We start from the raw sequence: 12,766 nt of genomic DNA on the forward strand, positions 1-12,766 counted from the left end.
AACAGACCTCTCTTCTTGGGCACCTGACAGCCAGGGGTCCCTGGCATTCCTCTCCAGTGAGAACTGTGAATGAGAAAGAAGCATTTTCCTCTGACATGTTCCGTCTGAACCATGAGATAAGAAGCGTTTCCCTCTGACATGTTCCGTCTGAACCACGAGATATTGCCACGGGATTTGTCTCTAAGATGGAAACCTGGACCTCCTCCATCACACTGTCAGGTGCAGGCAGGGCTGCCATCGGCCCCTCTGTCGCTCCCAGGCAGCCCCCGCTGTCCAAGCACCACCAGCCTGAAGCCTGTTTCTGGGGTATGTTTAGCGTAGTAAGAAGTTTCAACAGCGAAAGCTCTGGATCTATTTTTCAATGATCTCAGTTTCCAGTTCCAAACAGTGAAAATAGTTGTAGACTTGAGCCTTCGTGGTGGCCCTCCCTGGGATGCAGCTACTCACATGTTTGAGTGAGATGCTGTGTTTGCATCAGGAGAAGGAGTGTCGGAACGCGCCAGCCAGCCCGGGGCGGCATCGGACGCCTCCTTCCTCCTCCACAGCCTCAGAGCCCGACTCCTTCACACGTGTGAAAGTAAAATCTTCCTTTCCCGTGCAGATCCAAGCATGGTTTGAAAGAGAGCGCGAGAAGTGGCCGAGCCCTTTGGAGCTGCTCCCTGTTGAGGACGTGAAGCTGCTGCAGCCGGAGTTGCAGGCCAGGCACCCCAGGCCGACGGTGAGTGCAGCCCAGCCCTCGCTCCGAGACCCCAGAGTAAGTGCCCAGCTTGTGCTCACGGGTGATTCCTTGGGCTCCAGCAGTGCTGTCAGGAAGGACAACAGCTGAAGGAAGAGAACAACTCGAGGGGCACAGAGGACACAGTGCAGGACGCGGGGGGGGGGGGGGGGGGTATCTGAGCACCACGGCCGGCCAGGAGCGGTCGGAGGGAGAGCTGGCCCAGTGGGCCCACCACTCCCAGTTCTGCCTAGCGGTAAGAGACCCAGCGGAGTTCCACTCGGGGATCCACGCGTGCTGCCCACGTCCTTTACTCCTCGGACATTTAGTGAGTGCTGTCCCCTGCTGGTCTGGGTGGGCGGGGCGCTGGGACAGCTGGCCAGCACTCCTGTCAGACCACACCCCTGGTTCTCAGGAGACCTGAGGAGTTCACATATTGGTCCACGTGGGCCAAATGGACATGTGGACTTTTCTGCTTGTTTACCAGCTGAGTTATAAAGTCCACTTACTGCCAAGGACCCCAAAATAATCGCCACAGTACAGCACACACCTGTGACCTCACAGCACCCTAGAATTGCCCAGCCAGTGGGGACCCTGGGGCTACAGCCCTCGGGAGCACAGCTCCTCTTGACAGAATCCGAGGGGTCAGGGGAGGCCAGCACAGGGCAGGGCAGAGGCAGGCGTTCGGGCCTCCGCACCAGGCGGAGATGTGGAATAACCGATTTCGCAGACATCCCCTGGTCCTGGGGCACCGTCATGGTGCCTGGGGGCTGTGGAGGACTTGTGTGCCCTTTGGGTGAGTCCAGATGGCAGCTGCCCCCATGGGCAGAGGGCTGTTCCTCTCACTCTGGCTGTCTGGCTCACCCTGATCCTCGATTTGGGTGCCTGGATAGCAGAACAATATTGGGTGGGGCCGGCAGAGCCATCGGGCTGTGCGAGTCCGTCACTGTACTGACCTGCACCCTCCTTTGCTGCACAGGTGAACAGGAGGATGCTGCACAGCAGTGAGTGCCTGCAGCCCCTGGGCCCAGAGCTGGTGGCCGAGTATCTGAAGAGCTGTCCCCAGGATGCCATGGGGGTGTCTGCGAGCATGGCGGTGCTGGGTCTGGGCGGCCAGCAGGCGCTGAAGCAGTGGCATGCCTTGTGGCTACAGTGCCAGCAGATGCACCTCTGCTCCCAAGAAGCCCTTTCTGAGGCCGCCTCAGGCCCCGGTGCCCCACCTCCAGACCAGGGGCCCTTGAAGCCTGAGCTCAATCAAGGGGCAGAGGTGAGGCTCCGCGAGCCATCCTGGACCCCCCTCACTGCCCCTCAGGGCTGCGCTGCGGAGCGGGCACAACTGCTGTCCAGCCTCCCTGGACAAGTCCCTTTCTGCGGGCAGGATGGCGAGCACCTGGACTCAGGTGTACATACCCCAGACGACAGTTCCACCTGCTCCTCTGAGCCCATCCAGATCCCCATCGTCCACCACAGGAAACATCCCCTGAAGAAAATGATGAAGAAAACACTCACCTCGGAGGTTCCACAGCTTGACAGTAGCCCCAGGGATTCCCACTGGCCAGCCCACACTGGGGTCTTCGCCAAAGGCCTGGAGGTGGCCTCAGAGAAGAAGTCCCCACTGAGGCCACACGCTAAAAGCCCCCTGGTCACTCGGCACCGGAGCCTGTCCTCTCCCTCCAGGATCCACGCCTCCGAGGAGGACAGGAGGAGGCCCGCAGGAAGGTGAGGTGGACGCCCCTGCAGACTTAGGGCCTAGTGGCCAGTGGGGATCTAGAAATGCAAAGCCATTACATTTTCTCTGCAAGATAGATATCCCTCCAGGCTACCCTGACCTGTCCAGGCCAGACAGACTTGTGTTTGACCTTAAGCAAGAAGTTGATTACCTCCAATGTTACCTCCAATGTTCAGAACAGAATCGTTGAAAATGCCTTCTTCTTCACAGCATGTGGTGACCTGGCACACCCACTTTGATGGTCAAGCAACCAAGTCTAGTTACTCGGAGCCCATTTATAGAAAATTACAATAAGCAAATCAAGCCCACAATACAAAGAAATTACCTTAAAAAGTGCTTTTTAAAAAGCCTCTCAGTGCCCCGGTCAGAAGTATGTACCTGTGTATGTATTGCCCAAATGAAGACAGATGTCCATTTTAACTTGTTAATCTTTGAGATGTTTGTAAAATGACACTTTTTGTTAACTGTTTAGATAAAGTGGCAGGAATTCCGCCCACCCCCATGCCAGACAGTGACACTGGCCTGGTGTCACAGCACCGCTGTGCTGTTTGCACTTTCCCAGTGAGCGTTGCAGCCTGGAGGTGGGGCATCCTAGTTTATTTGCTGGTTTGTCCTGGGTTCCTTCCTCATGCAGAGCAGCTTTAATCTGAACTGAGATGGTTACAAAATACTCTCCTGAAACGCACCTTTAAGTTTCAGTAAACCTAGGGCAGTTACACTGAGCCTTGTTAAAGGTAAAGGGTTCATTCTTACAGTGGCAGGAGCAGCGGGTGTGTTTCCCTGTGGCTGGACTCCATGGGAAGGTGGCAGTGGGTAACGTGGGTTTGTGGATGGCCTTCCAGCTCCACTGTGCTCATGTAGAAAGTTCCAGGGCAGCAGAACGAAGGGGTGGAGCCATCCACTCACAAGAGCTGCCCCTGGTCACCCAGAACGGACATCCTGGGTGGGGAAGGCAGCAGGTTTGGAAAGCCATCCTGCCTTTGCCCGTGGGGACAGGTCTCCTCTCCCACCGTTTGTAGGCCGCAAACCCACCACCCAGGGTCTAGTAGCGAGGAGTCCACTCTACACCAGAGAGGGAGCAAGTCCTTCTCAAATGCCAGGGCCCAGGGGTTGGGGGTGGGGGAGATGATTAAACCAAACTCATCTTTCCTGAAAACCCAGACCTGCTAGGTGTCCAGAGGGAGCTCCCGTCACCTGATCAACATCATTTCCCCAGAAATTTCTAGCTATTTGGCCTCATGAGTCCGTTTCCATTTAATTTGGTCCAAATATCCAGACTACTCTCATTTTAATTCTGTGCGTGAGTATTTAAGGAGAACACTTGTTTTCTGTGAGCGTTGACAGGAGGTGATTCTCCGCGGCCTGTGCTGTGCACCAGGGGCACCTCCAGGGGCACGTCCAGGCTGCCGGCAGCAGGTGCCCCTGGCTGGCCAGATGTGCTGCCTTCTTAGAAACAATAAGTGTTTATAAAATCTGGTATGTGTTGGTGGGGACGGGGAAGGCTCAAGTTCTCCAGGTCTCATAAACGGGGTGCAGTCAGGAACATTTCTGACCGCAGGTGTATTGACATCATTATTTGCTTTTAACTTTTTTCCAAATTAAAAAAAAAAAAAAGTAAAGCAGGCAAAAAAACACAAAACTTGCTATTCTCCATTAGTGTCATTAGAATTAAGTAATTTAAGAAAGTTGACAATAGGATGCTCTCAGGTAGGGAGAAAAGCAATGTGCCTTGCTATTAGGGGGTGGGGCCAGGCCACCTCAGGCCTCTTCCGGTTTCCCTGATGAAGGGCCTTTGGTGCAGTTGATTGGTGACAGGTAGTGCTAGCATGCCACACAGAAGGAGCCCCAGGAGCCCTGGGCTGGGTGGGAGGAGATATCTCTTCCCCCTGCCCTCCCACCCCGCCCTTTGTCTCCTCACTGTCCTGGGCCCCAGGCCCTGCTGTGGTGTCCTCTGCTCCAGCTGCTTCTCCTCAGCCCCTGGGTGGGACGTCACTACAGTTTTGTTTTTCAGAAATCTCTTCTGATAGGTTAGCCGTCGGGGTGCATCAGAAACTCCGTTTTCTCACAAATCTCCAGCTCAGCCTTCCTTGCACAGGGCTCACTGCTGAGGGTCAAGTCTTCTTATTGCTGGAACCACCCCCCAACCCCCGCCGCCCAAGCAGTCACTAACCAGGCTGCCTGGGAACGAGAACCCGCAGGACTCACTCAGGGAGCCTGCGAGTCTCCCCTTTTCCATTTCCTAAAGGATTTTCATTTGGAAAGGCCGTGACCAATAGCATGGGAACACACACCGCTCCCCTGTACCTCTTACCTTTCCTCACTCTACGTCCGGGGAGCGGCTCCCGGGAACCAAGCAGGACTCGGGTGTGGGGCCTACTTGACCTTACTCACAGCCGAAGACAGAAAACTTTCCTGGAAAGATGCCGAGCCGTGCGTCTCCCGTTCGTGCACCCACGTGCATCCCTCAGCGTCCCGCCCGCTCTCTGTGTCTTCCAGCAGCCGCCTGCAGCACATAATGGCCGAGATGATCTCCACGGAGAGGGAGTATGTTAGGTCCTTAGGATATGTCGTCGACAACTATTTTCCAGAGATGGAAAGAGTGGACCTGCCGCAGGACCTGCGAGGGAAGCGCAGCATCATTTTTGGGAACTTGGAGAAGCTCTACAGCTTCCACCAGCGGCACTTCCTCACGGAGCTGGAGCGCTGCCGGCACCGCCCCTTGGCCGCGGGCCGCGGGTTTCTGAGACACGTAAGTCCCCCCTGTGGTGGGCGGCCCGTGCTCGCCCTCGGAGCAGCGGGGTCTGGAGTGCCCACCCTCGTTCCAGGCCATCCGGAACCTGCAGTCCAGGCTTAGAACATGTGTCCCCAGCAGCACATTAAGACCCATCACTACACAGGCGCCCAGAGCAGACCATAAGCCTGTCGGTCCAACAGCACAGACATGGTACCCCCAGGTCCCCTGCCAGCACCCTTGTTGAAAGCCGCATGGTGCTGGGGGCTTCATCCGCATCGGCCCACGTAATTCTATCGACAGCCCCACTTCCTCACCGAATCAGCCGAAAGGAACCCCCAAAACCAGTTTGCTTCCTGCACGGAGGAGCCCACGGTCCCTGCACACCCTCCTGCCTAGGGCCCACCCAGCTCCCCTTCCAGACGGGCCCCAGGACCAGCCTGCCGAGTCCTGAGAGCACCTGGTCGGGGTGCACAGACCGCCTGCGGAGAGCTGCCCTTTCTTTGCTCAGTCTCTTCTCAACCGTGAATATGGGGGAGCTCCCTGTTGGGGTCCCTGATAAAATTCTTAATTCGCCCTGAAAAGAAGATTCTTTCAACAAGTAGCTGCGAGGCACAGTTGTAGGCCCTGGGCTGTGCTGTGGGCAGATGACACGTTCGCCTAGGTGGTGTTAAATATAAGTGACCGCCGGAAACACCATGGGTGACAGAAAGTCCACATTATGTCTTCTCAGCTATTTTTGAAAGGGCACGTTTAGCCATAAGGTGCAACTTGTGTGATGTTTCATATTTGTAAGAATTTTAAATGTTTGGACAACTTTGGTTCTTGACCATTAACAAAAATTTCAGCACTCCCATGCTCCTCCCCCGCCCGCCCTGTGGGTGCTCCTCACGCCTCTTCCCCCGAACTCTGTATTAAGACCCACCCAGGACTCTGGCATTGCCCCCAAGAGCACCCACCAGGCAGGGGAAGCCGAGGCGGCCCTAATGTGACACCGTGTCCTTTTCTCATGACCGTGTTGAGAACTGTGCCGCAGGCTGGGGCCGCGGCCCAGGCTCTGGCCGGAGCCCCCCGCTCAGGTGCATCGTGCCCTCCCCTTTGCAGGAAGAACAGTTTGGCATGTACGCGCTCTACAGCAAGAACAAGCCCCAGTCGGATGCCCTGCTCTGCAGCCACGGTCTCACCTTCTTCAAGGTCATCCCCCAGCCCGCCAGCCTGCTGCACCACCCCTGGCCTGGCCCCAACTGACCCTGTCCCCCGGCCCTTGCAGGACAAGCAGCAGGCGCTGGGCGACAAGATGGACCTGGCCTCCTACCTGCTGAAGCCTGTGCAGCGCATGGGCAAGTACGCCCTGCTGCTGCAGGACCTGGTCAAGGAAGCCGGGCGCTGCCCCGCCCACGAGCAGGAGCTGGCGGAGCTGAAGGCCGCGGAGGACATGGTCCGCTTCCAGCTGCGCCACGGCAACGACCTGCTGGCCCTGGATGCTGTTCGCCGCTGCCACGTAAGTGCCCGAGGCCCCAACAGGCTCTCGTGGTTCAGGGCTCTGGGTCGATCAAGGGGAAGGACATGCCTGGGGTCAGGAGCACAGAACTTTTCTTTAGGGATGTTCCTGAAGCTTAGACCTCCTAGAGGTCCCCCCCACCGCCCCCCGCCTCGCCCTCTGCCAAGGGGGAGAGGGGAGCAGAGAGGAGCTCAGTGTCCAGTTTTGAAACAGCAGCTGTAGGGTGTGAGATCAGGTGGGCTCCAAGGGCTGCACATTGTAGGCACCGGGGCTATTTGAAAACACCTGGATGCATGAAAGTTGAGTTGGGCCATTGGGCTTGAGGCCTGGCCTGACCACGTAAAAGCTGGTCTCCACTAGGGGGCCGAGGCCTGGCGTCCACATCCCCACACCTTGGCGAGGCAGGACCACATGGGCAGGAAGAGGCGACTCCCAGTGAGGCAGGATTCCTTGTCTCTGGTGGTCAGATGGACGGCTGTAGAATTTCCAGATGACAGTGAAAATGCGGGCACCTTGCTAAGAGCAGCATTCTAACCTGTGGACACAGACAATAGTGCGGTGAAGGCCTGGGCAGAGGGTGGGATTGGGAAGTAGGGGTCAATGGGGGGAAAGGGGGACATCTGTAATACTTTTAACAAGAAAGGTAATTATTTTTATTGATTTCAGAGAGGAAGGGAGAGGAAGAGAGAGATAGAAACATCAATGATGAGAGAGAATCATTGATCAGCTGCCTCCTGCACGCCCCACGCTAGGGATTGAGCCCGCAACCCCGGGCATGTGCCCTTGACCAGAATCGAACCCAGGACCCTTCAGTCTGCAGGCCAACGCTTTATCCACTGAGCCAAACCAGCCAGAGCAAGAAAGATACATTTTTTACAAAAGAGTTTCAAGAGGACAACAGGGCAACAAACCACAGGATCATCACCAAGAACCCACAGCCCCTCAAACTCTCCCAGTGCGCTCGGCTGAGCAATTGAGATGACTGGGATCCATGCACCATCCTCAGGCATCACCCAGGACAGGGCCATACACGGAGGAAAAGTCATAGGAGAGTCATCGCTATGTTGTCTTTCATTGGGATCCATCCACAAAGAGCGCTAGCCTGGCTGGGGCACAGCAGGTACACCCCTGAGTATCAGCTCAGAGGGATTTCCATGGTGTGGGACAGCTCAGGTGTGGTAACTCCTGGGGCCACCATGTTGGGCACTTATACACAATGAATGAGACTCCAGCACTTCAACAAGGGGGTTTCTGTTAACATGAACAAAAGGACTGCCCTGGCCAGTGTGGCTCAGTTGGTTGAGCCAATGCATGCGGTTGGCAGTTCAATTCCTGGTTAGGGCACATGCCCGGGTTGAGGGCTTAATGCCCGGGTTGAGGGCTCCATAACCAGTAGCAGGCATGCAAGAGGCAGCCAATTGATGTTTCTCTCTCACATCAGTGTTTCTCTCCCTTTCCCTCCCTCTCTCTCTAACATCTGTGAAAACTTTTTTTTTTAATGAAGGAAAGGGCTTTGAAGTGGAAAATTTAGTAAAATTGAAGGCAGGGGCTTGTACTGTAACATCCATGCATATGAACATGAATGTGGGCACAAGGGGACCCCACTGGGAGGGTTCTGCACCCAGTTCCAATGTGGGTTTTCTCCCACACATCCAAGCAATTCTTGGAACCAGCTGGGTATCCTGTGATTCAACTTCTGGGTATCCTGTAATTGCACTTCTGAAACCACCTACCCTTCGATGACGTAGACCCCACAGGCTCAGACCAAGAGACTCCTTCCCCCTTCAGATGCCAATCGCAAGTCCAGGCTGTCACCTGTTCTTCTGACCAACCAGCTGTAGACGGGAGGTTCCCACGACCCCTCCTGGGTCCCATTAATTTGCTAGAGTAGCTCACAGAACTCAGGGAAATAGCTCCCTTCCTGGGTCACCGGTTTATTATAAAGGGTACATTTCAGGAACAGCGAGACGGAAGAGATGCACAGGGCAAGGCGTGGGGGAAGGGTGTGGAGCATCCCCTCACCTTCATGTGCTCACCAACATGAAGCTCTGCACCCTGTCCCCACGGGGTTTTGTGGCGGCCTCATTACATCGGTGTGACTGATTGGATCTTTGGCCTCCAGAGGTCAGGGTGGCCTCAGATCAAACCCAGTGGTCCCTGAGGGAGCCCTGCTTGCTTGGTCCGCAGGTGAATCTGAAGGAGCAGGGGCAACTGAGATGCCGGGATGAGTTCATCGTTTACTGTGGAAGAAAGAAGTACCTGAGGCATGTCTTCCTTTTCGAAGATCTCATCTTGTTCAGCAAGACCAGGAAGGTGGACGGAAGCTACGACATCTACACATACAAGCAATCCTTCAAGGTAGTGTGCCCGCCTTGTGCCTCATGCCGCTGGTGTTGGGCTGGTCCCTGCTTGTCTTCATAGCACACGTTCTTTCCGATGGTTCTTGACTGAATTTTGAAAACCTGTGACTCCCAAAGCTTCCGGGCTTTCTGGGTGCTGGTTTGGTGGTTAGAGAACAGTGTCTCCTCAGTCACTTCATTTTGGATTTTGATCAAAGCAAACACCAGAGAAGCCCTCCCCTTGGTGGGTCTCAGGATGGCCCTCCTGCCCCTAAAGGAGGCCCTGAGAGTAAAGAGCTTTGGGGACTCCTGGGAGGAGCCCAAACCCATAACCCCTTACCTGCCAGCACTGAGGAACATGTCAGAGGTGGGATGGTTGTGAGACCCCACCCAGTGCGTGACCGCCAGAGGGCACCAAGACCTTCCAGTATTGTCCCCGTTTCTCCAGTGGGGAAACTGAGGCCTCAAGAGGGAGCCAGTGTGGATGGGGTGAAAACTTGATCCATCTTGTCCAGAGCTGGCCCCCACCCGGCCTCGTTCACACCATTTGGTATCGTGGTGAAGGGGCCTACAGCACTGAAGGGGCCTTGGGGTCAAGTGTCAGCCCGAAAGGGGTCAGTTGTTCCGAGGGCGTCTCTGAGGTTCCCTCCCACGCTGTGACTGCAGATGGCTGAAATCGGCTTGACGGAGACCGTTGGGGACAGTGGTGTGAAATTTGAGATCTGGTTCCGCAGGCGGCGGAAATCCCAGGACTCCTACATTCTCCAGGCGAGCTCTCCAGAGGTCAAGACCATGTGGACCGATGTGATAGGGAAGATCCTGTGGCGGCAGGTTCTGAGGAACAGAGGTGGGCGAGGGGGCTCGAGAGGGTGTGTGTGTGGGGGGCGGGGGGGGCGAGAGGCCTGCAGGCAGCACCGATTACCAGGAAGGGCCTGGACCCATCCCATCAGCACACACTTATTTCTCCTTAAAACAAATGTAAACAATACCCTGCATTGTAGTTCCTCATAGTCAGGCTCCCCGACCCCTCAGCCCTTGGAGGTCAGCTGTCTGCCCTGCCCAGCTTGTCAAGGCCTCCTCACTGACTGGGTGCTGGGCTGATGGTCAACCTGTGGTCTCCCCGCCCATGAGGGCCCCTCCTCAATAGGCACCTTTTCCCTTCTGCTGGGATCCCCACCAGGTTTCTTGCTTCTCAGTATCACCCCTTTGTTCCCTCTTCTGTGCTTATTTAGTCACTGGGGCACCTCTGTCTACACTCACAAGTAGCGGTTCATCCAGTCTGGCCACTATAAATGCCATCTTTATAGCGACCCCTTAACCTGGCCTTCCTGTGGCAGCTCAGACCCTGCAGGCCTGAGGAACCCTACAGGCTCTAACGTCCAAATGGCTAACACAACCACCTGTCCCCTCAGTAGCTGTACCATGCCCAGAGCCTTATCCTATCACAGAGATCCTCCAAGGCCCCCCACTGCCCTCTCCTTCGAAGCATAGATCACCCCTGCTTACATGTGTACGCACATTTGCACACACGTGCACACATGCATGCACCTACTCACATGTGTGCGCACACACATGCACATTTACATGTGCTCACGCTGCACATGGCAGCTCTGCTCAGGGTGCCTAGTGGTTCCTCAGTCCCCTTGGAGTGGATCCAGCCCTTATAAGGAGCAGGAGGCCCATGGCTGGGTCCCCCATCTCCTCCCCAGTCTCCTCCGCTCCTGCCATTCCCTCTACATCCTCCCACCAACTGTAACTGTTATCTTTCTTTTCTTTCTTTTTTAGTTTTACCAAGAAGTAATTCATTATTAGACTCTTACCCTATGCTTAGGTCTCCTCTCGGTATTCAAAGACACACAGATATCTGTCAGTGAGTCCTTCTCGTGGCCATGTGCCTCCTGGAGGCCTCTGTCACCCCATATTCTCTGAGAGAGGCCACTGTGAGACCGCTTGGGCCCCAGCATCACTCTGGGGAGCCGGGTCTGAACTGAGGGTGTTGGGTGCAGAACACCATCAAGGGTGGTATTAAACCCAAGGAGTTGTTTGGAAGAGTGTCCTACATTCTTCTATTTCAGAACTCAGAATGCAAGAAATAGTGTCTGTGGGGCTGGGCAGCACACCGTTCCTGGACATCAAGCCCAGCGACGCAGCCCTAAGTGACCAAGCTGCCGAGTACAACATGAATGGAACAGGTAAGGTGGTCCCAGCCCTCCCCCGCTCTGCCCTGCCAGCTGGAACCCAGGCCCCAGAGCGCCGGGGCGGCTGCTGCAGGCAGAGACCCTGGCCAGTCTTCCTGAGGGCCCTGTCTGGCTCTGGCGTCGAGGCTGCGCTTCTGAAGCAGGGGCCGACAGCTTGCTTCCTGTCTCCTTCCAGAGTCAAGAGCCCACGCATCCACAGCTGTGCCTGCCCGTAACCACCCCACGCCCTTCAAGAGACCGCACTCCACCATCTCAGACAGCAGCACCTCCTCCTCCAGCAGCCAGTCCTCTGCCGCCCTGCACGGGTCCACCAGCCAAGCCCACTGGCCCTGGCCGCACGACGTCCACGCCTGCATCGAGGAGGACGAGCCGGAGCAGGAGGCGGGGAGCCAGCCTGCGCTACGTGAGTGCCCTTTGCGCTGTGGCCGCCTGCGCTCCAGCCTCTCACGGCTGATGTGGTTCGGGGGCCAGTGTATGTGTTCATTTGTTTCGCTTGATTTTATACATTTCCAACATTTTCAAACAAATTAGAATGTTTCTTTTCTTTTAAAAACAAACACACCAACCTTTCACTTCCACCCAAAATGAAGTAACAGGGGACAGATTTAAAACAAATTTTAAAAAACCACACAAACAGGCAAAACCAATCCAGGAGAAATATATGCAATGAGAGATTTCAAAACACAGAACATCTGACAACAAAGAGCAGTGACCCTGAGAGGCAGAAAGAAGAGGTGAGCCCTGCGACTGCCCTGGTTACTGCCCTGAGTGTCCCCGGACATGGTGCACAGACTCCCCATGTGGAGGAGACCAAGGTGGCGGGGTTTGCAGGACGGAGTAGGCGAGGCCTGTGCAGCGAGAGGCCTTGGGAGCCTGACAGATGGTTCCCCTCCAAAATCCAAATCACATGATCAGCACAGCACGTGAAGAACCCCCAAAGCTGGGGAACCTCTGAAAGGCCGAGAGAGCACTTTCCACATTCACACGGGTGCCTATCCCACCAGCTGGGCGGGACACTTGTGGTTCGTGGGGTGCTGGGCGAGCCATTAGAAGGGCCTATCTCAGGGGGAGGGAGCATTCAAATGATCCCTGCATCCAACCCACCCACCAGATCATGAAGCAAGACCCAAGAGGACTCGTTTCCAGGTAACCTCACTCCATCGCAGGACCAAGCTCGTGGAGATTTATAGAATCACCAGAGTATCCAGCACCCAACAAGGTCAGTTCACATTCTGTGACATCCAGTCAGAGCAACAGGCAAGCAAAGAAGCAGAAAACATAAACCGTAATGAGAATAACCAATCCGGCAAAACCAGCTGAAGCTGGCGTGGATGTTAGAATTATCCGTTGAGGCCTTCAAACCATTGTTATAACCATTCTTGATGTCTAAGAAGTTAAGTAATGACATGGAAGATATGAAAACAGCAAGAAAGGACATAGAGGGGCAAAAGCTTCAATATCTGAGATGAAAATGAGACCGGTTGGGGTAACAGAAGAAAATGTTAGTGAATTTGAAGACACATCAGTGGAAAGTGTCCAAAATGAAACTCAGA

General features: G+C 55.3%; 1 protein-coding gene across 2 annotated transcripts in view; it reads left to right on the forward strand.

Annotated features, from left to right (window-relative positions):
• PLEKHG4B (pleckstrin homology and RhoGEF domain containing G4B) overlaps positions 1-12,766 on the forward strand; it is a 77,406-nt gene that overhangs the window by 59,523 nt on the left and 5,117 nt on the right. Inside the window, exons 12-20 of one of the 2 annotated variants that reach the window (XM_079786253.1) lie at positions 602-754; positions 1,695-2,434; positions 4,941-5,193; positions 6,280-6,369; positions 6,446-6,676; positions 8,864-9,034; positions 9,682-9,862; positions 11,091-11,207; positions 11,389-11,616. In XM_079786253.1, coding sequence (XP_079642379.1) covers positions 602-754; positions 1,695-2,434; positions 4,941-5,193; positions 6,280-6,369; positions 6,446-6,676; positions 8,864-9,034; positions 9,682-9,862; positions 11,091-11,207; positions 11,389-11,616 — 2,164 coding nt within the window. The remainder of the gene's footprint in view (positions 1-601; positions 755-1,694; positions 2,435-4,940; positions 5,194-6,279; positions 6,370-6,445; positions 6,677-8,863; positions 9,035-9,681; positions 9,863-11,090; positions 11,208-11,388; positions 11,617-12,766) is intronic. The other variant, XM_079786254.1, reaches the window with a different exon arrangement.

Source organism: Cnephaeus nilssonii, assembly GCF_951640355.1.
Source record: "Cnephaeus nilssonii genome assembly, chromosome: 2".
Classification (NCBI taxonomy): Eukaryota; Metazoa; Chordata; class Mammalia; order Chiroptera; family Vespertilionidae; genus Cnephaeus; species Cnephaeus nilssonii.